The sequence below is a fragment of the Gorilla gorilla genome, chromosome 20 (assembly GCF_029281585.2).
Source record: "Gorilla gorilla gorilla isolate KB3781 chromosome 20, NHGRI_mGorGor1-v2.1_pri, whole genome shotgun sequence".
NCBI lineage: Eukaryota > Metazoa > Chordata > Mammalia > Primates > Hominidae > Gorilla > Gorilla gorilla.
Genome location: NC_073244.2, coordinates 13,943,437 through 13,970,536, shown reverse-complemented (window position 1 = coordinate 13,970,536; position 27,100 = coordinate 13,943,437). Strand labels below are relative to the sequence as shown.

The 27,100-nt window shown below is 52.4% G+C and overlaps 1 protein-coding gene across 9 annotated transcripts in view; it reads left to right on the top strand.

Moving 5' to 3' along the window:
- The window catches only part of FBN3 (fibrillin 3), an 86,863-nt gene extending 60,742 nt beyond the window's left edge, over positions 1–26,121 (top strand). For 6 of the 9 annotated variants that reach the window (XM_055371514.2, XM_055371513.2, XM_055371509.2 and 3 more), the window contains 16 exons: positions 1,137–1,289; positions 1,429–1,494; positions 1,718–1,843; positions 3,197–3,316; positions 3,429–3,551; positions 4,158–4,292; positions 5,035–5,160; positions 5,970–6,176; positions 8,169–8,294; positions 10,041–10,163; positions 10,401–10,517; positions 16,117–16,245; positions 16,338–16,457; positions 18,231–18,465; positions 19,326–19,476; positions 25,268–26,121. In XM_055371514.2, coding sequence (XP_055227489.1) covers positions 1,137–1,289; positions 1,429–1,494; positions 1,718–1,843; positions 3,197–3,316; positions 3,429–3,551; positions 4,158–4,292; positions 5,035–5,160; positions 5,970–6,176; positions 8,169–8,294; positions 10,041–10,163; positions 10,401–10,517; positions 16,117–16,245; positions 16,338–16,457; positions 18,231–18,465; positions 19,326–19,476; positions 25,268–25,609 — 2,399 coding nt within the window. In that variant the 3' untranslated portion in view covers positions 25,610–26,121. The other 3 variants (XM_063700936.1, XM_055371515.2, XM_055371510.2) reach the window with 3 other exon arrangements.
- Positions 26,122–27,100: the final 979 nt, after the last annotated feature.

Genomic DNA, 27,100 nt, shown 5'->3' with positions numbered 1-27,100 from the left:
GGTTTCTTGTATGACCCTTTGGGAGCTCTGACCAGGCAGAGGTGTCTGTCTGCATTAGCAGAGTTATCCTAGTGCCAGCAACCTCTTGGCTATAGAGGTAATGTCTACGGAGGGCTAACCTGGTCCATTCTGAGCTAGGTGTGTGCTTATTTAGGTTTTCCTTGTATTGGTCACATGACTGTAGGCTGTCAGTGGGCTGGTTTTGTCCAGTTTGAGCTAGCCTAGACTACTCTGGGCTGGCTTCATTTCAGCTGGGCTAGCCTTGTCTACTGTGGGCTAACCTCACCCAGCTTGAGCCAGCCTGTTCTCTCACAGGTCAGGGGCAATAAGGGTGAGAGCAGAGCCTGCAGTTCACCTCAGCAAATATTTGCTGTTCTGGGAGGCTGGGACCCCAGCCTGCTGGTGAGGACTTGATAGGTGTCCAGAGCCAAGGATTGGGGGTTTGGATCCTCGGGCTTTCTGGATTCAGTCGTTTTGCCTCTCCAGGAAGGGGTTTTTGATCCAAGAGTAACCACCGAGTTTGATCTTTCTTCCTGGCATGAGAACACCCCAAAGCAATGAAGTGGGGTGGGATTCCAGCTGTCCCCTCAAAACCCCAGGGCAGGCCGGGGGCGGTGGCTCATGCCTGTAATACCAGCACTTTGGGAGGCTGAGGCAGGCTGATCACCTGAGGTCAGGAGTTTGAGACCAGCCTAGCCAATGTGGTGAAACCCCGTCTCTACTAAAAATACAAAAATTAGCCGGGTGTGGTGGCACATGCCTGTAATCCCAGCTACTTGGGAGGCTGAGGCAGGAGAATCACTTGAACCTGGGAGGTAGAGGTTGCAGTGAGCTGAGATCGTGCCACTGCACTCCAGCCTGGGCAACAGAGCAAGACTCCATCTGAAAAAAAAAAAAAAACCACCGCCACCACCAACAACAACAACTAAAAACCCAGGGCAGATCCTCATTGGCCCAAAGTAGGTCACATGTCCATACTCAAACCAATCACCATGACCAGGGGCATGGCATGTTCTGATTGGCCACTGGCAGGATCAGCACAACCCATTCACCAGGACTGGGGTGCGGGAGGTCACAGGGGCAGGTGGGCACTGCCAGCGGCTTTCAATCAGGGTAATGGAGCCCCCACCCCACAGACACACGGCAGAGTTTCTGCTTCACCCGTTTTGAGGCTGGGAAGTGCTCGGTGCCCAAAGCTTTCAACACCACCAAGACCCGCTGCTGCTGCAGTAAGAGGCCTGGGGAGGGCTGGGGAGACCCCTGCGAACTGTGTCCCCAGGAGGGCAACGGTGAGTGCCCACCCCTGTCCAGGCTCCCTGGATGATGTGCCCTCACCTTCCTGTCTCATTCTTCTCTCATCCTTCCCTGCACACACCTGGGGGCTGCACCTAGGCCCTGACTCTGACTCCCCTCCCCCTCTCCGTCCAGCTGCCTTTCAGGAGCTCTGCCCCTTTGGCCACGGGGCAGTCCCAGGCCTGGATGACTCCCGAGAAGGTGAGCCCCTCACCCACGTGCTAAGAGCCCCTTCTGGGCCACCCAGATCCATCTCCGCACTGCCTGGGTCTCTGAGTTTCAGGCTCCCCCTGAGAGCCTGGGTGGCCCTGGACCCTGCCAGCCTGGGGCTTGGGCTTTTGTCCCCTTGGGGCCTTGAGTGTGGCCAGGGCTCTGGCGATTGCATGGTGACAGAAGCCATGTCTGCAACGCCTGCCATCCGCAGACGTGAATGAGTGTGCAGAGAACCCTGGCGTCTGCACTAACGGCGTCTGTGTCAACACCGATGGATCCTTCCGCTGTGAGTGTCCCTTTGGCTACAGCCTGGACTTCACTGGCATCAACTGTGTGGGTGAGTGGCCAGCTCTTCCCCAGCTCTGTCCCAGGCCCCTCCCAGGACAGGAAGGAGCAGAGCAGGGCAGGGAAGACACCCCCAGGCAGTGGGTGAGATCCTGTCCTTAACCACTGCCTCTCTCCCCCATTCACTTTTTCTCCCTCTGTGCTTCATTCACTCATTAATTCACTTGCTCACTCATTTTCTTGCTCATTCATTCACTCACTCACTTATTCATTTACTGACTCATTCATTCACTGACTCATTTATTCACTCACTTGCTCACTCACTTACTCATTTTCTCATTCATTCACTCATTTATTCACTCACTCATTTACTCCCTTATTCATTCACTTACCAATTCACTCACTCATTCACTCCTTTGCTCACTCATTCCTTCACTTGTTCATTCATTCACTTGTTAATTCACTAACTCCCTCATTCATTCACACGTCATTCATTCACTTGCTCATTCACTCACTTATTCATTTACTCACTTATTCACTCATTCACTCATTTGCCCCCTCACTCATTCACTTGCTAATTCACTCACTCATTCACTCCTTTGCTCACTCATTCCTTCGCTTGTTCATTCATTCACTTGTTCATTCAATCACTCCCTCATTCATTCACACCTCATTTATTCACTGGCTCATTCATTCACTCACTCATTCATTTACTCATTCACTCATTCACTCATTTGCTCCCTCATTCATTCACTTGCTTGTTTGTTCACTCATTCATTCGTTCCTTCATTTGTCTCCTTGCTCATTCACCCATTCAATCACTCATTTATTCATTTACTCACTTGTTCCTTTGCTCATTCATTCATGCTTTCACTCACTTATTCAGTCACTCATTCGTTTCCTCATTTGCCGTCTTGTTCATTCATTCACTTCCTTGCTGATTTCTCCATTCACTCACTCACTAATTCATCCACTCATTCACCCCTTTACTCACTCATTCCCTTATTCATTTAACCATTCATTCACTTACTCATTTATATGTTTTTTAGAGATGAAGTCTTGCTATGTTACCCAGGCTCTTTTGGAACTCCTGGGCTCAAATGACCCTCCTGCCTCAGTTTCAGTTACTGGTTTAATCACTCCTTCATTCACTGGCTCATTCATTCACTTCTTGCTCATTCACTCACTCCCTTGCTCACTCATGCATTCCTTTACCTGCCCACTTGCTCACACATTCACTCATTCATTCACTAAACACACACCGCTTGCCTGCCCCATAGCCAGACTAGAGGTGCATTCGATCTGGCCCCATCCGATCTGTGGTGGTCAACAGGCAGGCAGATGGGATGCTACTGAGGATGGGGGACCCTCTGCAGGCGCTGACCACCCCCTTACTCCCACCCAGACACAGACGAGTGCTCTGTCGGCCACCCCTGTGGGCAAGGTACATGCACCAACGTCATCGGGGGCTTCGAATGTGCCTGTGCTGACGGCTTTGAGCCTGGCCTCATGATGACCTGCGAGGGTACAACTCTGCTTGCCCAGGACCTGGGCCGTGTGACGGAGATGCCTGGGGGAGGGAGTGGAGGTCCCGCCCTCAGCCCCTACCCAGCTGGCACCTCCACTGGCCTCCCCAGACATCGACGAATGCTCCCTGAACCCTCTGCTCTGTGCCTTCCGCTGCCACAATACCGAGGGCTCCTACCTGTGCACCTGTCCAGCCGGCTACACCCTGCGGGAGGACGGGGCCATGTGTCGAGGTAGGCCTGACTAATATGGTAAAACCCTGTCTCTACTAAAAATACAAAATTAGCTGGGCATGGTGGCACACGCCTGTAATCCCAGCTACTTGGGAGGCTGAGAGACAGGAGAATCGCTTGAATCTGGGAGGCGGAGGTTGCAGTGAGCCGAGATCATGCCACTGCACTCCAGCCTGGGCGACAAGAGCAAAACTCCGCCTCAAAAAAAAAAAAAAAAAATCCTGCAATGCACACAGATCAGCCGCCCACCACAAAGAACTTTCCTATCCCAAATGTTCATAGTGTCAAGCGTGGGAGACCCTGGTCGGGGACTCAATGTCTCTGGGGCTGTTTCAGGGTCAGTGTTCCAGGGGCCATGAGCAGACTCACAGACCCTGACATGGGCAGGGGATGCAAGCTTTGGGGGACAATTCCTGATTCCCTCAGCTTCTTGGAGGCTGGGGCTGGGCAGGAGCTGGGGGCTCCCTTCCTAAGAGGGATAGACACTTGACAGGGCCTGCAGGGAACTCACTCAGGTCCCACAGGGCTGACGCAGGGTGGAATCCAGGTCCCCACAGCCATAGGGTGCCTGGCCTTGACTGACCATCTGTCTCTGGTCATCCGAAGATGTGGACGAGTGTGCAGATGGTCAGCAGGACTGCCACGCCCGGGGCATGGAGTGCAAGAACCTCATCGGTACCTTCGCGTGCGTCTGTCCCCCAGGCATGCGGCCCCTGCCTGGCTCTGGGGAGGGCTGCACAGGTATGGGGCACTGGAGCTTCAGGGGTGCAGGGAACCCCTTGTGGAAGGGAGAGGTCAAAGCAAGAGGGTTGGACCGGGCACGGTGACTCATACCTGTCATCCCAGCACTTTGGGAGGCTGAGGCGAGAGGATCGCTTGAGCCCAGGAATTTGAGGCTTCAATGAATGGGAGGGACAGGCAGTGGGGGGGACAGGCAGTGGGAGGGACAGGTAGTGGAGGGGACAGGCAGTGGGAGGACAGTGCCGCTGCACTCCAGCCTGGATGACAGTGAGACCCCATCTCCAAAAACAATAAAAATGAAAATAAGACCAGGCACGGTGGCTCACGCCTGTAATCCTAGCACTTTGGGAGACCAAGGCGGTTGGATCATCTGAGGTTAGGAGTTTGAGAACAGGGTGGACAACACGGCGAAACCCCGTCTCTACTAAAAATACAAAAAAAAAAAAAAAATAGCTGGGCGTGGCAGCGGGCACCTGTAATCCCAGCTACTTGGGAAGCTGAGGCAGAAGAATTTCTTGAACCCGGGAGGTGGAGGTTGCAGTGACCCAAGATCAGGCAATTGCACTCCAGCCTGGGAAACAGAGCGAGAAACTCTGTCTCAAAAAATAATAATAATAAAAATAAAAATAAATAAAATAAAAATAAGAGGGCCTGGGCAGATCCAAAGGGGCCCTTTGGGTCCGTGGGAGAGGCTGGCTGCCTGTGGCCTCCCCACCCACCTGCCTCACCCCTCCCATCTCAGATGACAATGAATGCCACGCTCAGCCTGACCTCTGTGTCAATGGCCGCTGTGTCAACACTGCGGGCAGCTTCCGGTGCGACTGTGATGAGGGATTCCAGCCCAGCTCCACCCTTACCGAGTGCCACGGTGAGTGTGGCTGGACACGCACAGTGGATGCAACCACCTACCATGTGGCACCCACTGCCTGTCCCCCCCACTGCCTGTTCCCCCCACTGCCTGCCCGCTTCACTCCCTGTCCCTCCCACTGCCTGTTCCCCCCATTGCCTGTTCCCCCCACTGCCTGTTCCCCCCACTGCCTGTTCCCCCCACTGCCTGTTCCCCCCACTGCCTGTCCCCTTCACTCCCTGTCCCTCCCACTGCCTGTTCCCCCCCACTGCCTGCCTGTTCCCCCCACTGCCTGTCCCCCCCACTGCCTGTCCCTCCCACTGCCTGTCCCCCCACTGCCTATCCCCCCCACTGCCTGTCCCCCCCACTGCCTGTCCCTCCCACTGCGTGTCCCCCCACTGCCTGTCCCTCCCACTGCCTGTCCCTCCCACTGTCTGGGAGCCCTCCAAGGCAGGGACGGGGCCTGCGGCACTGACGGGCAACCCAGGGGGTTGCTGAGCTAATCCGGACACACATGTCCAGTGCTCCCCTGCTGCCCCTCTTCCCTCTGTCCCTTCTGTTAAATACTGGAAGAACGGGATGCTCCCTCCATGCCTCCTGCAACTTACTGGCTCCACACCCTGGAACCAACCTTCCCCAGATCTCCCACTTCTGGGGAGCTAACCCCAGCCGGTGACCCACTAGGGCCATCTGTCCTGTGTATCCAACTCCCTCCTGGACACCCCTATCCCCAACACCCCCAAAATACAGCTTACCCCAAAGCAAGCTCAGTCTTTGCCCCCAAACCAGCCTCCTGGAGTGACCGTTGTCTTTCCCGTTGTTCTCCGCAGACATCCGGCAGGGGCCCTGCTTTGCCGAGGTGCTGCAGACCACGTGCCGGTCTCTGTCCAGCAGCAGTGAGGCTGTCACCAGGGCCGAGTGCTGCTGTGGGGGTGGCCGGGGCTGGGGGCCCCGCTGCGAGCTCTGTCCCCTGCCCGGCACCTCTGCCTACAGGAAGCTGTGCCCCCATGGCTCAGGCTACACTGCTGAGGGCCGAGGTGGGTGCCCATGCCCTCAGGACCCCCAGGGAGGAAAGAAACGGGGGAGTTTGCTCAGGGTCATGTGTCTGTACTGCAGCAGGTACTGGAATGTGTGAGCCACACTGTGTGTGTGTGTGTGTGTGTGTGTGTGTGTGTGTGTCTTTGTGCTAGCAGATATGAGAACCAGTACATGTGCCCCATATGCGTGGAAGAACTCGGGGGGTTGAGGGAGCAGGTGTGTGAGCCAGTGTGTGTGTATGTGTTCTGAGACAGAGTCTCGCTTTGACACCCAGGCTGGAGTGCAGTGGTGCAATCTCAGCTCACTGCAACCTCTGCCTCCCAGTAGCGTACCTGTCATCCCAGCACTTTGGGAGGCTGAAGAAGGAGGATTGCTTAAGCCCAGGAATTTGAGGCTGCAATGAGCTAAGATAGTGCCACTGCACTCCAGCCTGGGTGATAGAGCAAGACCTCGTCTCCAAAAGCAATAAAAATAGGCCGGGCACAGTGGCTCACACTTGTAATCCCAGCACTTTGGGAGGCTAAGGTGGGCGGATCACCTGAGGTCAGTAGTTTGAGACCACCCTGGTCAACATGGTGAAACCTCATCTCTACTAAAAATACAAAAAATTAGCTGGACTTGGTGGCGTGTGTCTGTAATCCCAATTACTCGGGAGGCTGAGGCAGGAGAATCCCTTGAATCCGGGAGGCAGAGGTTGCAGTGAGACGAGATCACGCCATTGCACTCCAGCCTGGGCAACAGAGAGAAACTCTGTCTCAAAAAAATAAATAAATAAAAATAAAAAGCAAGAGGGCCTTAACAGACCCAAAGGATCTCTTTGGGGCCATGGGACAGGCTGGCTCTCCCATGGCCAGTAAAGATGAGGTTTTGCCATGCTGGCCAGGCTGGTCTCAAACTCCTGGCCTCAAGTGATCCGCCCACCTTAGCCTCCCAAAATGCTGGGATTACAGGCGTGAGCCACCGCGCCCGGCCCAGTGTGTGTTCTTTGTGAGTGAGAGCTCGTTCTGGACTGCGTGGGAGCTGGTGTGTGTCTGTGTGCGTCAGCTGGGTGAGAAGTATACACCGTGTTCATCTGTGAAGTAGAAGGCAGTGAGAGGGAGCCAGCGGCCTGTGTGTTGTGGACTTGGGTGAGTGTACAAGGGCAGGTATGTGAGTGTCTGCGTGTGAGCGAGCATAAGGACATCAGTGTGTCTCATTGAGTGTGTCACTGATAGTGAGATGGGTTATCCATGTGACCAGCAGTGACATCAACAGGACTGGGGAGGGCCAGGCGCGGTGGCTCACGCCTGTAATCCCAGCACTTTGGGAGGCTGAGGCGGGCAGATCACGAGGTCAGGAGACTGAGACCATCCTGGCTGACACGGTGAAACCCTGTCTCTATTAAAAATACAAAAAATTAGCCGGGCGTGGTGGCAGGTGCCTGTAGTCCCAGCTACTCGGGAGGCTGAGGCAGGAGAATGGCATGAACCCGGGAGGCGGAGCTTGCAGTGAGCAGAGATCGTGTCACTGCACTCCAGCCTGGGCGACAGAGCGAGACTCTCCCTCAAAAAAAAAAAAAAAAAAAAAAGTAGGACTGGGGAGGAAATGGCTTTTTGGGGGTGTGGCTGGGGGGAGACTCGGGAGTCCCTAAGTGTTGGTGTGTGTTCCCGTGTTTCTGCAGGAGCATCTAGGTGTGTGGCTGGTGTGTCATGTTGCGTGCACTGCGTGTCTCTGTTCTGCATGTTGGTGCACTGAGGAGGTGTCGCTGTTGAGGCTGGGGAGGGGTGGGTGTGAGTACTCCTCCCTGGAAGCTTCATGGGCGTGTCCTGCAGGCTCAGGTGTCATCCGCAGCCTGAGGATGGGGTCCACGTGGGCTGGGGTGCAGTGGCCAGTGTGGAAGGGAGGCTGGACTTTCCTCCGAGGAGACGGCTGCTGGGCAGAGAGAAGGAGACATGCCTCGGTAGAGGCGCGAGGCAGCCAGCCAGCCCCATTTGTACCCTACTTTTTCCCAGATGTAGATGAATGCCGTATGTTTGCTCACCTGTGTGCTCATGGGGAGTGCATCAACAGCCTTGGCTCCTTCCGCTGCCACTGTCAGGCCGGGTACACACTGGATGCTACTGCTACTACCTGCCTGGGTGAGCCCAGCACTTTGCACCTGCACCCTTGGCCCAGCCTGGCCACCTTCTGTGCAGCCCCTGAGCAAAACTTCCCTGAGACTTTCCAGTTTGCAATGTTAGGCTTTCATTTACAAAGTGGTGCCCGAACCATACAGACAACTGAGGGCCAGGTGTGATGGCTCGCTACTGTAATCCCAGTATTTTGGGAGGTCGAGGTGGGAGGATCACTTGAGACCAGGAGTTCTGTAGCAACATAGTGAGACCCCATCGCTAAAAAAAATTAGCCAGGATGGTGGCCTGTAGTCCCACATGCGCCTGTAGCCCCAGCTACTTGGGAGGCTGCTTGAGCTCAGGAGTCTGAGGCTGCAGTGAGCTATGAGTGTGCCACTGCAGTCCAGCCTGGGTGACAGAGTGAGACCCTATCTCTTAAAAAATGAAAAAGAAAAGAAAAGAAAGAAAGAAAGAAAAAAAAAACAGGCCAGGCATAGTAGCTCATGCTTGTAATCCCAGCACTTTGGGAGGCCAAGGTGGGCACATCATTTGAAGCCAGGATTTCAAGACCAGCCTGGCCAAGATGGTGAAACCCCATCTCTGCTAAAAATACGAAAATTAGCTGCACGTGCTGGTGCACGCCTATAATCCCAGCTACGCAGGAGGCTGAGGCAGGAGAATCGTTTGAACCCAGGAAGTGGAGGTTGTAGTGAGCTGAGATCATGCCACTGCAGTTTAGTCTGGACAACAGAGTGAGACTCTGTCAAGAAAGAAAGAGAGAAAGAAAGGGAAGGAAGGAAGGAAGGGAAGGGAAGGAAGGAAGAGAGAGAGAGAGAAAGAAACAAAGAAGGAGAAGGGAGAAAGAGAAAAAAGAGAAGAAAGAAAGAAGAGAAAGAAAAAAGAAAGAGAGAGAGACAGAAACAGAAAGAAATAAAGAGAAAGAGAGGGAGAGAGAAAGGGAGAGGAAGGAAGGGAAGGAAGGCCAAGTGAGGTGGCTCACGCCTGTAATCCCAGCACACTTTGGGAGGCTGAGGCAGAAGGATCACTTGAGGCCAGGAGTTTGAGACCAGCCTGGCCAACATCGTGAAACCGTCTCTACTAAAAAAAAAGAAAAAAGAAAAAAGAAAAAAAATTAGCCAGGTGTTATGTGCCTGTAATCCCAGCTGCTTGGGAGGCTGAGGCAGGAGAATTGTTTGAACCTGGGAGGCGGAGGGTGCAGTGAGCTGAGATTGCGCCATCGCATTCCAGCCTGGGTGATGAAACGAGACTCCGTCTCAAGAAAGAGAGAAACAAGGAAGGGAGAGAGGGAGGGAGGGAGGATCCTTTCATTCTCCCACCCCCACCCTGTTTGGGCCACTTTCCTGCTGTTATTTCTTCCTTTTATTTTGCACATCCTGATATTTTTCAGTTGTGTTTTGTAGCAAGCGTACATCTAAGTCAGCGGGAAGAAAACTCTAGCCCGAGGGTCAAGTCTGGCCCTCCATTTGTTCTTGTCAATAAAGTTTTATTAGCACACAGCCATGCACATTTGTCTGCTTACCCTCAATGGCTGCTTTGCTAGTACAAAAGCCACATGGAGTAGTTGTAACTGAGATGGTGTGGCCTGCAAAACCAAATGTATTTCCCATCTGGCTTTTTGCAGAAAGAAGTGTTCATTCCTGTGTAAGTCCACAGATTTCAGATGGTCGGGGTCTGGGTGGAGACCTCAGTCCCTGAACACCCCCAGGGAATGTCTGTCTAACCCGCCCCACCACCCACGCTGTCCTTCCCTAGATGTGGATGAGTGCAGCCAGGTCCCCAAGCCATGTACCTTCCTCTGCAAAAACACGAAGGGCAGTTTCCTGTGCAGCTGTCCCCGAGGCTACCTGCTGGAGGAGGATGGCAGGACCTGCAAAGGTGATGTCCTTTCAACTCTCCCCTACTCCCGCCACTGCATGCAGTCTAGGGCCCCAAAGGGATGCCCAAGACATGTCCCCTGCAATCTCACCCCCTCCCATCTGCATGGAGTCAAGCACCATCTCCGGGGTCTTTCTCTTGTCACCCCTCTGCCTGGAGGTGGCAAGGGCAGCCCCTGGGAAGCCCCTAATCCCCACTGGGCCCTGCCCTGAGCCTGCTGGACCATCCGTGCTGCAGACCTGGACGAATGCACCTCCCGGCAGCACAACTGTCAGTTCCTCTGTGTCAACACTGTGGGCGCCTTCACCTGCCGCTGTCCGCCCGGCTTCACCCAGCGCCACCAGGCCTGCTTCGGTGAGTGACCCTTGCCCCTCACCGGGAGGTGACGCATGACCCCAGCATTAGTTATTTTGCTCACCAAAAAAATATCAAGTTGGCCGGGCACAATGGCTCACGCCTGTAATCCCAGCACTTTGGAAAGCTGAAGCGGGTGGATCATCTGAGAGGTCAGGAGTTCAAGACCAGCCTGGCCAACATGGTGAAAACCCGTCTCTACTAAAAATACAAAAATATTAGCCTGGCATGGTGGCAGGTGCCTGTAATCCCAGCAACTCGAGAAGCTGAGGCAGGAGAATCGCTTGAACTCGGGAGGCAGAGGTTGCAGTGAGCTGAGATCACACCACTGCACTCCAGCCTGGGCAACAAGAGCGAAACTCTGTCTCAAAAAAAATAGTATCAAGCACCCGGTGTGTACTGGACACTGGGGACATGGGGGTGATCAGAACAAAGTCATTACTTCCTTAGTGCTCGCTTCCTGGAGGCATCTAGAACCTCCTTCCTCTCCTTTGGGAGGAGAGAGGCCCTCTCGCCTTGGCTTATGGCATCTTGCCTTCTCCCTGACAAGTCCCTGCTGGATCTCCCTCCCAGAGCCTCCCCAGAGCGCTCCTGAAATCCCAGGTCTCACATAGTCCCAAGAGGAAATCAGTTCAACAGCTAAAGCCACAGGGGCATCTGCTACCATCATTGTTTCTTAGTGTCTCATGGCCCCCAGGGAACACAATCTTCCCCAAAGGCAGAGCCTAGTCAAGGGTGGCCCCATTCACGTGCCCACTAATCTGCCCAGACAGCACCTACTGTGTACCAGGCAGTGCTCTAGACCAAAGGGTGGCAAACTCCAGGCTGCCAGCCAAGCCCGGCCCCCTGCTTGCTTTTTTAATAAAGTTTTATTGACACACAGCCAAGCCCACTTGATTACAATCACCTGTGGCTGCTTTTACACTATATTGGCAGAGAAGAGTCTTGGGACAGAGCCTGTTACAGAAACAGAAATGGTTTGTCGGGCCCTGTTATAGACCCTGGGGGTACAGCAACAAACATAAAAGGCAGGGCTCTTCCATCATGGAACTTTCCTTCTAGCACGGAATCAAGACTAGAAGCAGACAACAAGAAATGAACAGAATGGTGTGGTTGGGTGTGGTAGCTCATGCCTGTAATCCCATCACTTTGGGAGGCTGAGGCTGGCAGATCACTTGAGGCCAGGAATTTGAGACCAGCCTGGCCAACATGACAAAACCCCGTTTCTACTAAAAATACAAAAATTAGTCGGGTGTGGTTGTGGTGCCTGTAATCCCAACTACTTGGGAGGCTGAGGCAAGAGAATCACTTGAACCTGGGAGGTGGAGGTTGCAGTGAGTCGAGATCGTGCCACTGCACTCAGACAGAGCAAGACTGTCTCGAAAACAAACAAACAAACAAAAAATTAACAGAACAGTGTGTTCAAAGGTGATGTGTGTCATGAAAGAAAGAAAAAGTAAAAGCAGGAATTCAGGAAAGAAGGAGAGGGCCACAGGGTTGTTTTGGAGGGTGGGGAGAGGTTTGGTGGTGGTTGTTTTTGGTTATGTTGTCTGTTTGTTTGTTTGTTTGTTTGTTTTAGAGATGGAGTCTTGCTCCATCACCCAGGCTGGAATACAGCAATGTGATCGCAGCTCACTGAAACTTCAAATTCCTGGGCTCAAGCAATTCTCCCACTTCAGCTTCCCTATACTTGGGACTACAGGCTCACCACATCTGGGTTTTTTGTTTTGTTTTTTGTTTCTTAGAGATGGAGTCTCTTAATGACTCTGTTGCCCGGGCTGGAGTACAGTGGCTATTCACAAATGTGATCACAGCACACTGAAGCCTCAAACTCCTGGTGTCAAGTGATCCTCCCACCTCAGCCTCCTGAGAGGGCTTCAGTTTTAAGAGAGGGATCAGGTCAAGTGTCACCAAAAGAGAACATTTGGCTGGGCACTGTGGCTCATGCCTGTAATCCCAGCACTTTGGGAGGATGGCTTAGGGCCAGGAGTTTGAGACCAGCCCAGGCAACATGGCAAGACTCCATCTCTACAAAAAATACAAAATTAGCTAGAGGTGGTGACACCTGCCTGTAGTCTTAGCTACTTAGGAGGCTGAGGTGGGAGGATCTCTTGAACCCAGGAGGTTGAGGCTGCAGTGAGCAGTGTTCATACCACTGCAGTCCAGCCTAGGGGACAGAGCAAGACTCTCAAAAAAAAAAAAAAAAAAAAAAAAGAGAGAGAGAGAGAACATTTGAACAAAGGCTCTTGAAACAAGAGGCATTTCTGTTTCTCTGCAACATTAAAGTCTGTGGCCAGGCATAATGGCTCACACCTGTAATCCCAGCATTTTGGGAGGCTGAGGCAGGAGGATTGCTTCAGCTCAGGAGTTTGAGACCAGCCTGGGCAACACAGTGAGACCCCATCTCTATTAAAAAAAAAAAAAAGTAAGGTTTTCACTGGATGTGTGAGCAGCTGCATGGACCAGGGCCGTGCATCACATGGGTACCATCCGTGGAGCAAGCTCACATGTGACTGCTTCTCTCACTAGAAATGAGTTTAAATTCTCAGCCAGGCAGGTGGTGGTGTGAGGCTCAACTTGATCAAAAGTCAACAAATTTTTTCTGCAAAGGGCTCAAGAGAAGTAAATATTTTCAGCTTTGTAGTTGAGATGGTCTCTGTCGCCATGATTGGACTCTGCCATGCTAGCATCAAAGCAGCTGGAGAGATACGTAAATGAAAGACCGTGTCTGTGTCCCAATAAAACTTTATTGATACAACAGACAGTGGCTTGGATTTTGTCTCAGGGTGTTCCTGTCTGCTGATGACTAAACTATTAATAGAAGAGCAAACTCACATGACCACAGTAGGCCAGCCTGACACTTGGTTTGCTTTGCTAGATGTAAAGGAAAGAAATTGTGGATGGTGGCAGACATTTCTGTTTTTAATTTTTGAGATGGAGTCTTGCTCTGTCGCCCAGGCTGGAGATTGTAGTGGTGCCATCTCAGCTCACTGCAATCTCACCTCCCAGGTTCAAGCGATCCTCCTGCCTCAGCTTCCCAAGTAGCTAGGACTACAGGTGTGTGCCACCATGCCTGGCTAATTTTTGTATTTTTTGTAGAGACGGGGTTTTGCCATGTTGCCCGGGCTGGTCTTAAACTCCTGGGCTCAAGCAATCTGCCCACCTCGGCCTTCCAAAGTGCTGGGATTGCAGGCCAAGGTGCCTGGCTGTGCCAGACATTTCTTCTGGCCAGAGTCTAGAGCTATTCTCTGTGGCCCCTCAAGTGACAGCTTAGGCAGCTGCAGGGGCCACTCCTACTTAGAAGCTGCATGTTCCCATGTCTGTTGTTCCCAAGAGATATTCACTTTTTGTTTGCTCGTTTTTGTTTTTTGAGACAGAGTCTCACTCTGTCGCCCAGGCTGGAGTGCAGGGGCGTGATCGTGGCTCACTGCAACCTCTGCCTCCTGGGTTCAAACGATTCTCCCACCTCAGCCTCCCAAGTAGCTGGGATTACAGGCATGCAGCACCACATCCAGCTAATTTTTGTATTTTTAGTAGAGACGGGGTTTCACTATGCTGGTCAGGCTGGTCTCGAACTCCCAGCCTCAGGTGATCTGCCTGCCTTGGCCTCCCAAAGTGCTGGGATTACAGGCATAAGCCACTGTGCCCGACCCCAAGAGAGACTCTACATCTCCATAGATATGTGCTTAGTGTCAAGAATCTCTGTACTCAAGGAAGCTAAAAGCAGGATTTTCCACCAGGAATTTGTTGTTCATTCCTCAAAATCCCAGTTCAAATGCAATATACCAGCCATGGGCTCCTACCATTGTAGCAATGCTCTCTGGCCATTGTACCAATGCCCTCCTACCGTCGTAGCAACCTGGCCATTTTAGCCAGCTCAGGCTGCCATAACAAAATACCATAGACTGCAAGTGTGGGATTTAGCAAATTCAAATCCAAAAACTGGGCCGGGTGCAGTGGTTTGCACCTGTAATCCCAGCACTTTGGGAGGCTGAGTTGGGAGGATCTCTTGTGCCCAGGAGTTTGAGACCAGCCTGGGCAACATAGTGGACAATGTAGTCCCCACTAAAAATACAAAAATTAGCCAGGCATGGTCTTGTGCACCTGTAGTCCCAGCTACCCAGGAGGCTGAGGTGGGAGGCTCACCTGAGCCCAGGAGGCGGAGGTTGCAGTGAGCTGAGAGTGTGCCACTTCACTCCAGCCCAGGGGACAGAATGAGATCCTATCTAAAAAAAAACAAAATTAACAGTTGGTTAAATGAAGCAGAGCAAATCCACACCAAGTGAAGATGTGGTGGCCATTTAAAATTATGCAAATAAGAATAGTAAGAAAAAAATATATATATGTGTGTGTATATATATATTTTTAAGATGGAATCTCACTCTGTCAGTCACCCAGACGAGTGCAGTAGAACAATCTTGGCTCATCGCAACCTCCGCCTCCCAGGTTCAAGCGATTCTTCTGCCTCAGCCTCCCGAGTAGCTGGGACTACAGGCGTGTACCACCACACCTGGCTAAATTGTTTTGTATTTTTAGTAGAGATGGGGCTTCACCATGTTGGTCAGGCTGATCTCGAACTCCTGACTTCAGGTGATCCGGAGGCTCCCTAGGCCTCCCAAAGCACTGGGATTACAGGCATGAGCCACTGTACCCAGCCCCCAAGAATAGTAAGAATATTTAAAGACATAGAAAGATGATCACAGACTATTCAGTTTAAAACAATAGCTTATACACACACACACACACACACACACACACACACACGGACAACCCATACACTGGGTGGCTTAAACTACAGAGATTTATTTTTTTTTCTGTTCTGGAAGCTGGGCAGTTCAAGATCAAGGTGGCAGCATGGCTGGTTCTGTGAGGGCTCTCTTCTTGGTTTGCAGACAGCCACCTTCTTGCTGTGTCCTCACTTGGCAGAGACAGAGCAAGCTTTCTGGTGTCTCTTATAAGGGCACTATTCTCATCATAAAAGCCCTACCCTCATGACCTTATCTAACCCTGATCACCTCCCAAAGACCTAATCTCCAAATACCAGCCCACTGGGGGTTACGGCTTCAACATAGGATTTTGGAGAGACACAAACATCAATCCATGGCACCGGCTGACCTCACGCTATTGTCAGGTTTCCATGAGAACAAAACCCAACAGGCAACACTATGTCATTTTTCCATGGGAGAAGGAAAAGAGGCTTTGTTTATCTTTTACTCTTTTACCGGGCACTGCCCTAAGCCTTTTACATGATTAGGTTAATTTAATTCTGTCTCGCACGCACACAAAAATGCAATGAGGTAGACATTATCATCTCCATATACAGCTGAGGACATCGAGGCACAGAGAGGGTAGGTAAGTTGCCCAAGGACACACAGCTTTGAGGCGGTGGAGATGAGATTCTTTATGTGCAGGATCTCAAACATTGGTGCCTATTCTGTGAGTCAGGAACTGTTACAGATCTCATTTCACAGAGTGGGAAACAGGCACAGAGAGGGTGAGCAACTTGCCTGAAGGCACACAGTGGTGGGACTGGCATTGTGTCACCTGACACGAGTTCCTTAACCAGCAGGCAACCCTGCCTGATCTCTCTCCTCTGCAGACAATGATGAGTGCTCAGCCCAACCTGGCCCATGTGGTGCCCGCGGGCACTGCCACAACACCCCGGGCAGCTTCCGCTGTGAATGCCACCAAGGCTTCACCCTGGACAGCTCAGGCCATGGCTGTGAAGGTACAGCCCAGCTTTGGCTGGGGTCTAGTGTTTGGGGGTGTTGGTCCTGAGAGCCGTCTGGTAAACCCTCTCTCTCTCTCTCTATGTCTCAGATGTGAATGAATGTGATGGGCCCCACCGCTGCCAGCACGGCTGTCAGAACCAGCTAGGGGGCTACCGCTGTGGCTGCCCCCAGGGTTTCACCCAGCACTCCCAGTGGGCCCAGTGTGTGGGTGAGTAGAAAGGGCTGGGAAGAAGCTGGGCCCTCCACCAGAAGCTGCTCAGAGCAGGTGACTAACAGACACCACCCTGCAAGATGATGTGACAAGCACAATTATCTAAAGATTGAACAGGCCAGCCCAGAAGGTAGTGAGTTCCCCACTGCTGGGGAGTCAAGGTGCAGCAGAATAAGCATGGAAAAGTGTCTGAGTTCATTCCTTAGGGCATGGTGGCCTGGAGGACTCAGTTGAGAAAGATTTTCAGACCTGAAGTCTGCAATTTTGTGATCACAGGGAAAGAGTGTTGTGATTGATTAGTGATGTCTGCCACGAGTGTGATTACTGATGTCTGCTATGGATGCTGCAAGGGGCGATGGAGGTGTGCATGCTATATCATTGCCATAGCTGTTGCAGAGGCCCTCCATTTGGGGGGCTAGCCTTCTGCCCCCCAACCTTCCCCCATCTTCTGGCTGCTCTAGGACCTCCTAGCAGCCTCTTTCACTGCTCTTTTCATTCCTCCACTGCAGTGCAGCTTTCACCCTCTACCATTTTCGGGCCCACTTGCTGTCTCCTGAGACCTTTCCTCGGCCTCCATCCTCTACCTCCACTGCTCTTGGCACCACAGTCTGCCCCTTCAGGCTCCTGGACACTCTCTCCTGTGGCCTTTGTGATGTGGCTATCCCTGCTCTCCCACTGCCTCACAGGCAGTGCCTTCTCTGCCCCCTCCTTTTGTCTGTCATGGTGGGTCTTTATCTAAGTTCTTCTTGGGGTTCCCACACCACACGACACCATCCCCCAGGCAAGGTGCTTGTCCCCTGGGGATCTTGGGGATCCCACAGACCATTGGCCTTTGCTGGCAACTCTTCCTCAACTTGTCTCCTCCTCCCTGTACTGACTCATTCATTCTTTCCCCAACTGTTTGCCAAGGACCTGCCTTTCACTAGGCCCTGAGCTCGGATGCAGAAGTGAGCTGAAAAACCATTTCTGCCTTGAGTTTTTCAGTCCAGCAAAGGAAACAGAGATTAATTAGACCCCCAACTAGGTTCTCAACAGAGGACCATTTTACCACCATAGTACATTTTGAAGTGTCTGCGAGACATTTTTGATCATCACAATTGGGATCCACCATGGTAGTTCACTCTGGTGGGATATTGAGGTAGGAGGATCATTTGAGGCCAGGAGTTCAAGACCAGCCTAGGCAACATAGCAAGACCCCCATCTCTACAGAAAGTTAAAAGATTAGCCAGGCATGTTGGTGCACACCTGTAGTCCCAGCTACTCGGGAGGCTGAGGCAGGAGGACCCCTTGAGCCCAGGACGTCAAGGCTGCAGTGCACAATGGTTGCACCACTGCACTCCAGCCTGGGCAACAGAGTGAGACTCCCAACTCTAAACAGACAATTGGAGGCAGATGGGTTTTCCTGGTGTCAAGCGGGTGGAAGCCAGGGATGCTGCTCAACGTCCCACAGTGCAAGGAGGCCTCCTCCCTAGAGAATGATCTGGCCCCAAGTGTCAATAGCGCTGAGGGTGAGAAAGCTTGTTCTAGATCATCCCACATTTTGGGGTTTAGGGGAAGTGTTGAGAGATGTTGTGAAGGAGAACCACAGGGTTTGGGGCAGCGGGGCTATGGGGCCGATCTAGTCTCAGGGCTCACTGCCAGCTTGCTGGAGAGTTTGGCATTGGACTTGGGCTCTGAACATAGAGCATTCCAGGTGGAGGGCTCTGGGGGTGTGAAGGCTGCACTGCCCCACCTCTGCGTCCTCCCTCTCCTCCTCCTTTCCTCCCACAGATGAGAATGAGTGTGCCCTGTCACCCCCCACCTGCGGGAGCGCCTCCTGTCACAACACTCTTGGTGGCTTCCGCTGCGTCTGCCCCTCTGGCTTTGACTTTGATCAGGCCCTCGGGGGCTGCCAGGATGTGGATGAGTGCGCCGGACGGCGTGGCCCCTGTAGCTACAGCTGTGCCAACACTCCTGGTGGCTTCCTGTGCGGCTGTCCTCAAGGCTACTTCCGGGCTGGGCAAGGGTGAGAGGCTGGAGTGGGGCAAGCAGACTCCATGCCCTGCAAGCATCCATGCACGCACACACACACACACACACACACACGGGGCTTTGTGCATGCCAAGAATTTACCAGAAGAGCTCCTTCAGCCTGTGCATGCGTGGGCATTTGCCCACATATGCAGAGTCCTGGACACGCAGAGGTACAGTGGCACCTGTATCTATTCACACTCATCCTCACACCACTAACATGTAGTTGTCCACATGGCACACACCTGTACCAGCATGCGTGGGCACTCTTGTGCATTTACAGATCCCAGCATGCACACGTGTGTGTGTGTGTGTGTGTGTGTGTGTGCGTGTGCGTGCGCGCATGTCCCAGTGTGCACTCAGGCTCATGGATGCCCACATCCCTGGGGGCACAGTGCCATTGCTACCTCCCAGTTTGCACAGGTGAGGAAGCATGCGTCAGCCATCTGTGAGTGCTCACACTATACACACATCCCCGGGCACACTCAGGGAGATTCACACATTCCTACGAGCACACATATGCCTGCATGAGTTATTCCCCATGTGAACACACAGGTTGGCACACGCACATGCCCCTGGGTATGCTCATGTCCATTCATCCATCCCAGCCTGTGCACGTCCTCTCACTCCTGTGTTCACACCTATCCCCAAATGAACCAAGGGACACACATGCACACCCTTATGTGGTGCACACACACTCGTAAACACAGAGCCACACCAGCACATGCTCAGAGGCATTTGTGTGCGTGGGCATTTGCAGCATGACTCAGAACGGAGTATGGGGTGGAGCGGCGTGGCTGGGGAGGTCCCATCAGCCCGCCTCTGAAACCCCTCCACCCTGTCCGTCCTGGCCCAGGCACTGTGTCTCCGGCCTGGGCTTCAGCCCTGGACCCCAGGACACCCCGGACAAAGAGGAGCTGCTCTCGTCTGAAGCCTGCTACGAATGCAAGATCAATGGCCTCTCCCCTCGGGACCGGCCACGACGCAGTGCCCACAGGGACCACCAGGTGACATGGGTGCTGCACTAGGCAGGGGTGGCCAGGGAATGGGTGAGTGTGGGAAAGAGGCTGTGGACCCGACTTAGTCATGTCAGCCCCCCAAGAAGGAGCACCAGGCTCCACATCCCAACAGGTTCCCCATGTCATGGTGCCGGCTTAGGGCCTTCTTGTGCTTTCTCAGCCCTGGGATTTTTCTTCGGGGGGTCTCTGGGGGACACATCTCCCGAACACTCTGCCTCACTCCTGGTGACAAGTTAGGCGTCTTCCATACAGACCCTGGCCGGGCTGTGATGCTTTCTATGGGTCCCTTTTATAAAGGCACTTGGATGCGGGGAAATACCTGGGCTCCTCCAACCCTGCCTGCACCCTGGAATCTGTCACCCCCTCACCTCCTGGTTGGTGAAGGCCTCCCTTGGGACCCTTTTGGGATTTAGTTCCAATGGGACCCTAAGTGGCCTCTGTATCACAGCTCTGCCCATCTCAACTATTCTGTGCATCCCTCTGGGCTGTTCTCACAAACCCTTAGGCCAAGTTAAGCCCAAGCCCCTTCCCTGTCTGAGCCTTGGGGAGGTGAGTCTTTTCTCTGGGGACCCCAGCAGAGGCTCCCCTTAGGAGCCCCAGGGCCCCAACCTGACATACCCACTCAGCATCTGCCCTGTACCCCTCTTGTGCCTGAGGTGCTCCTGGAGTTCCTGAACCTGCCTTGTCTCTAGGATTCTCAGGGATCTTCAACACACCACTCAGTAGCCGTAGGGCAGGCCTATGGCTCCATCCCTCCTTCCCTCTCGGGCCACCCCATCAAGGTGTGCAGAGAGGGCAGTTTTGCCACAGATGCCAGCTGCTTGCCCCTCAACTGAAGAGTCCCTGACTACGGGTCAGTCCTGCAGCCATCACCCAAGGGATCTGAAAGCCAAAAATGTATTAAACACCTGCTGTATGCAGGTATCACTCCAAGTGCTCTCTGTTCACAGCCTCTCAATGTTTATGACAACCCTGGGAGGTGTAGATGCCACTATTTTTTTTTTTTTTTTTGAGACGGAGTCTCGCTCTTGTTGCCCAGGCTGGAATGCAATGGCGCAATCTCGGCTGACCGCAATCTCTGCCTCTTGGGTTCAGGTGATTCTCCTGCCTCAGCCTCCCGAGTAGCTGGGATTACAGGCGTGCACCACCACGCCCAGCTAATTTTGTATTTTTAGTAGAGACGGGGTTTCTCCTTGTTGGTCAGGCTGGTCTCGAACTCCTGACCTCAGGTGATCCACCCGGCTCGGCCTCCCAAAGTGCTAGGATTACAGGCATGAACCACTGCACCTGGCCTAGATGCCACTATTATCCCTATTTTACAGATGGAGGAACTGAGGCTCGGAGAGGTTAGGGCACATGCCCAAGTTACAGAACTTGAACGTGGTGGTTCAGAGATTCCATGGATATGGCACATGGACTTCTCTTTACAAGCAGCCTTGGCATCCATGGCCAGCCATCCTGGGCCCCTCTGTCTTCCGAAGCCATCACTTTACATTGTTTCCCAAACAATTATCACTGAGCATGGAAACCATTACCCCAAACTCACCCCCACTGCAGACATTTAGGTCGAAGCTTCTTCACTCCACAGATTTTACTGAATACCACTGCTGGGCACTGTAATGGAGCAACAGTGAACAACAACAACAAAAACACCTGCCCTCGTGAGGCTGATATTCTAAAAGGGAGACACACAAGAAATCAACATGTAAAACATATCATCTTTTATAACACATGACAAATATGACACATGATAAGTGCTATGGGGAAAAACAAAGTGAGACATGGGATAGGGTTATTGGGCTTGAGAGGCTTTCTATATTAGATAAAATGTGAGTGTATTACTTTGTATTACTGAAAGGCCCTTTTTCCCCTCTAGTTATTTTTTCCCCCTTGCTAGGAAAAACTGTGGATGTATATATTATCCCATAGTTACTGATATTTTCTGTAAACTTCATAAGGGTAGAGCTGTGTCTGTAGGATTTACTACTGTATTGGTACCCCTTGGTACTCAATAAGAGTGAGTGAGTGGTTGTCAGGGTCCCAGGGCAGAAGTAGATCAAGACAGAGAAGGGCTAATTTTTGTATTTTTAGTAGAGATGGGGTTTCGCCATGTTGGCCAGGCTGGTCTCAAACTCCTGGCCTCAAGTGATCAGCCCACCTCAGACTCTCAGAGTGCTGGGATTACAGGTGTGAGCCACTGTGCCCAGTCAAGGCCAGGATTTTGAGACCAGCCCAGGTAACATAGTGAAACCCCCTCCACCTACAAAAAGTGAAAATATTAGCCAGCTGTGGTGCCAAGTGCCTGTAGTCCCAGCTACTTGGGAGGCTGAGGCGGGAGGATTGCTTGAACCCAGGAGTTCAAAGCGGCAGTGAGCTGTGATCACACCTCCGCACTCCAGCCTGGGTGACAGACAGACCCTGTCTCAAAAATAGGGCTGTATTGTGCCTTTGCCTGCAATACCCACTGACTGCCAGCAGGGGTCAGTAAGAGCATAAGTCTTAACAACATTCCGTGGGAAGAAGGCCTGAGATCTCCAGAATTGAGGGGCTGGGGAACAGGAATAACTTTCACTTGAATGCAACAGCAAAACACTCCGTCGGCATGTAAATGAGGACAAACCAACACAGTGCTCCCTAAAACAAAGGCAAAGGAAACACAGATGACCTTCTGTGGGGTTGGATACGTCACCCAGCCCTGGGGTAGCCTGCCATTGAGGCTCGCTGTCTTATTCAGGGCCCTGTCCAGCTGCCAAGACCAGGAAGGCACTTCAGAGGAGCTTAAATAAAGAAGGGTTTGTCATTGGCACACAAGGGGCTCTCAAAGAGGGCCAGATGCAGGAAGCACAGCGGAAGCTATCAGGCGGCTCTTCTGTCTGGTCCTTTACGCTCTCCTCTCTGGCCCTGCTTGGCATCCCGTTTCTCTCACTGTCAGCTCCGGCATTCTTTTAGGGGCTGGCTTCTGCTGAAAGGCCCTTGTTCCTAACACCAGCCATCCCAAGACATTTCTGAGTGACCTTAGGGCTCTGGGTCGCAATGTCATCTGAATAATCCCCTGGCTGCTGGGTCTCTGAGAACAAATCTTTGATACCTTTGGCCCAGGCTGGCAGGGGTCTGAGCAAGGTCCCTCAGCTGGGACTAGGGGTCTGTAGTGTGTAACAGTGGCCATCTCCCTGCCTCTCTCAGAAGCAGCCTCAGCCTTATGCCACTGAGTCTACAGATCCAGCTGACCTTGCGGATGAACAACCAGACTTGAGATGCCAAGGGAAGCAGTATTTTCCTCCACTTTATTTTTTTATTGATTTATTATTTATTTATTTATTTATTTATTTATTTGAGACAAGGTCTCGCTCTGTCACCCAGGCTGGAATGCAGTGGCGCAATCATAGCTCACTGCAGCCTTGAACTCCTGGGCTCAAGCAATACTCCCGCCTCAATCCCCCAAGTAGCTGAGACCACAGGCACATGTACCACCACACCTGCCCAGCTAATTTTTGTATTTTTTGTAGAGACGGGGTTCACCATGTTGCCCAGGCTGGTCTCAAACTCCTGGGCTCAAGTGATCCACCCACTTCAGCTTCCCAAAGTGCTGGGAGTACAGGCATGAGCCACCGTGCCCACCCTATTTATTGATTTTTTTTTTTTTTTGAGACGGAGTCTTGCTCTGTCACCCAGGCTGGAGTGCAGCAGCGTGATCTCCACTCACTGCAAGCTCCGCCTGCTGGGTTCATGCCATTCTCCTGGCTCAGCCTCTGGAGTAGCTGGGACTACAGGCACCTGCCACTATGCCTGGCTAATTTTTTTTTTTTTTTTTTTTTTTTTTTTTTTTTTAGTAGAGACGGGGTTTCACCTTGTTAGCCAGGATGGTCTCAATCTCCTGACCTCGTGATCCACCTGCCTGAGCCTCCCAAAGTGCTGGGATTACAGGTGTGAGCCACTGCGCCCAGCCTATTTATTGATTTTTAAAATCAATTTATTTTCTTTTTTTTGGGGAGCAGGGTCTCACTCTGTCACCCAGGCTAGAATGCAGCAGTGCAATCATAGCTCACTGCAGCTTGAACTCCCAGGCTCAAGGGATCCTCCCACCTCAGCCTCCCTAGTAGCTGGGACTACAGGCGTGCAACACCATACCTGGTTAATTTCTTGTATTTTTAGTAGAGACAGGGTTTCACCAGGTTATTCAGGCTGGTCTCAAACTCCTGGGCTCAAGCAATCTGTCCACCTTGGCCCTCAGCCAACTTCATGTCTTTTTGTAGCACATCTTGTCACTTTTACATTTTCCATTTATTTGTCTACTATCTGCTTTGCTTTACTAGAAGGTAAACTCCCTGAGGGGAAGGATTTTTCTCTGCTCATTGCTAAATCCCCAGTGCCTCAAAGATTGCCAGGAATTCAGTAGGTGCCTAATAAACATATATATATTTTTGAGACAGGGTCTCAGTCTGTTACCCAGGCTGGAGTGCAGAGGTGTGATCACAGCTCACTGCTGCTTCGAACTCCTGGGACCTCCCACATCAGCCTCCTAAGTAGCTAGGACTACAGGTGCACACCAGTACTAATATTTTCACTTTTTGTGGGTGGATGAGGTCTCACTATGTTGCCCGTGCTGGCCTCAAAATCCTGGCCTTGGCCAGGCACAATGGCTCACGCCTGTAATCCCAGCACTTTGGGAGGCCGAGGTGAGCGGATCACTTGAGGCCAGGAGTTTGAGACCAGCCTGGCCAACATAGTGAAACCCTGTCTCTACTGAAAATACAAAAACTAGCCAGGCATGATGGCAGGCACCTGTAATTCCAGCTACTTGGGAGGCTGAGGCAGGATAATCACTTGAACCCAAGAGGCAGAGGTTGCAATGAGCCGAGATCGTGTCACTGCACTCCAGCCTGGGCAACAGCAAGACTCCATCTCAAAAAAAAGAAGAAGAAGAAACAAAGAAATCCTGTCCTCAAGCAATCCTCCTGCCACAGCCTCCAAAAGTGCTGGGATTATAAGCATGAGCCCCTGTGCCCATCCTGTTTTTTTAGATTGAGAGGGTACAGGTTTGTTATTAATAAATGGATATATTGCATGATGAGGCAGTTTGGGCTTCTGCTGATCCCATCATCCAAACAGTGAACATAGTTCCCAATAGGTAGTTTTCCTTTTATTTATTTATTTATTTGTTTTGAGACGGTCTTCCTCTGTTGCCCAGGCTGGAGTGCAGTAGCGTGATCTCAGCTCACTGCAACCTCCACCTCCCGGGTTCAAGCGATTCTCCTGCCTCAGCCTCCCAAGTAGCTGGGACTACAGGCGCCCACCACCACGCCCAGCTAATTTTTGTATTTTTAGTAGAGACTGGGTTTCACCATATTGGTCAGGATGGTCTCGAACTCCTGACCTTGTGGTCCACCCGCCTTGGCCTCCCAAAGTGCTGGGATTACAGGCATGAGCCACCGCGTTCGGCCTCCCAACTTTTGTCTCCCTCCCTCTCTCCCTGCTCTAGTAGTCCTAGTGTTTGTTCTTCCCATCTTTATGTCCATGGGTATGCAATTTTTAGCTCCCACTTATAACTGAGAACATGCCGTATTTGGTCTTCTGTTTCTGCATTAATTAGCTTAGGATAATGACCTCCAGCTGCATCCACGTTGCTGCAAATGGCATGATTTCATTCCTTTTTATGGCTCTTTCCTTCACTTTAGAGATTGGCCAGAATCTCCTCTTTGGCCACCATCTGAGGACCCCCTACCCACACCACATCCCGATTCTCCTGGGCTCTGACCACACACCTGGCCTTTCTTCCCAGGTGAACCTGGCCACCCTTGACTCCGAGGCCCTGCTGACCTTGGGCCTGAACCTCTCACACCTGGGCCAGGCTGAGCGCATCCTGGAGCTCCGGCCGGCCCTGGAGGGTCTGGAGGGCTGGGTCCGCTACGTCATTGTCCGTGGAAACGAGCAAGGTTTCTTTCGCATGCATCGCCTCCGTGGCGTCAGCTCCCTGCAGCTGGGGCGGAGGCGGCCGGGGCCTGGAACCTACCGGCTGGAGGTGGTGAGCCACATGGCAGGACCCTGGGGTGTCCAGCCAGAGGGGCAGCCAGGGCCACGGGGCCAGGCCTTGAGGCTGAAGGTGCAGCTGCAGTTGCTTTAGTTGGGAGGAGCCTCAGCGGGCCCCAGCTGTCCAGAGAAGGGGGATTCTGGAACTGGGAAGGACTGATCCCCAGAAGTGATGGCTAACCAGATTGAACCCCGAAACTCAGGAAGAGTGAAATGCTACACGACAACCTCAGGCAAGCCCGGCCTCTGCCTGGGCCTCTGTGCCAGCCCCGGGGGCCCCCCAGTTACTCAATCTTTCCTAGAGACAGCAAAAAGCTGCAATGTGCAATCCCCCCCACAGCCAAGGTCAGGAAGAGGCCCTGTGGTCACCGTGTCTGGCCAGTCTCAGGCTTTCACTTCTGTGCTGCACTGTGGCTTGCCCTGGTGGGGGGCAGGGAGTTGGTAGGACATGGCAATGGGCAACTGGGGTGGGCACAGGGCTTATTCCTCGGAGTAGAAGGGTGTACAGGGGGCCCAGACTCCGCAGTGACTTGCCACATTTACCCCCCATTTGGAGAATGCTTTTATATCAAAAGTGGAGACGATAATAAAGTTATTTTGGGTTAAGTCTGCCTGCCCCTTGGCAAGTTCTTGAAGTAAGTAGATGCTGCCCTCGGATTGGGCGAGGCAGATCTTGTGCCTGGGGAAGCAGAAGGCCTTATGGGCTCCCCAGAATGGTAATAACGGCTCACGCTTCCTGACCATGTACTACATACCAGACACCATTCGAATTTTTTTTTATTTTTTCTGAGACAGGGTCTTGCTCTCTTGCCTAGGTTGGAGTGCAGTGGCGCGATCGTGGCTCCCTGTGGTCGCCACTTCCCGGGCTCAAGCAATCCTCCCACCTCAGCCTCTCCCAAGTAGCTGGGACCAAAGGTGCACGCCACCACACCCAGCTAATTTTTTTAAATTTCTTTTTCTTTCTCTTTCTTTTTGAGACAGAGTCTCACCCTGTCACCCAGGCTGGACTGCAGTGGCGCCGTCTTGGATCACTGCAACCTCTGCCTCCCGAGTTCAAGTGATTCTCGTGCCTCAGCCTCTCGAGTAGCTGAGACTACAGATGTGTGCCACCATACCCGGCTAATTTGTGTATTTTTAGTAGAGACGGGGTTTCACCATGTTGTCCAGGCTGGTCTCAAACTCCTGACCTCAGGTGATCGGCCTGCTTCGGCCTCCCAAAGTGCTGGGATTACAGGCATGAGCTACCATGCCTGGCCTAACATTTATTTTTCTTAGAGATGGGGGTGTCCCTATACTGCCCAGGCTGATCTTGAGCTCCTGGGCTCAAGTGGTCTTACTGCCTTGGCCTCCCGAAGTGCTGGAATTACAGGTGTTAGTATCCAAGTATTTTACCATTATTGACCACTTTGATTGTCACTACAACCTCACGGAATAGATGCTATTACCATCCCCATTTTACAGGGAAAACTGAGGCTCAGAGAAGTTAAACACTTTGGCCAAGGTCAGGCCAGGTTGAAAGTTGGGTGGCCTGGCGGGGTGTGGTGGCTCACACCTGTAATCCCAGCACTTTGGGAGGCCGAGGTGA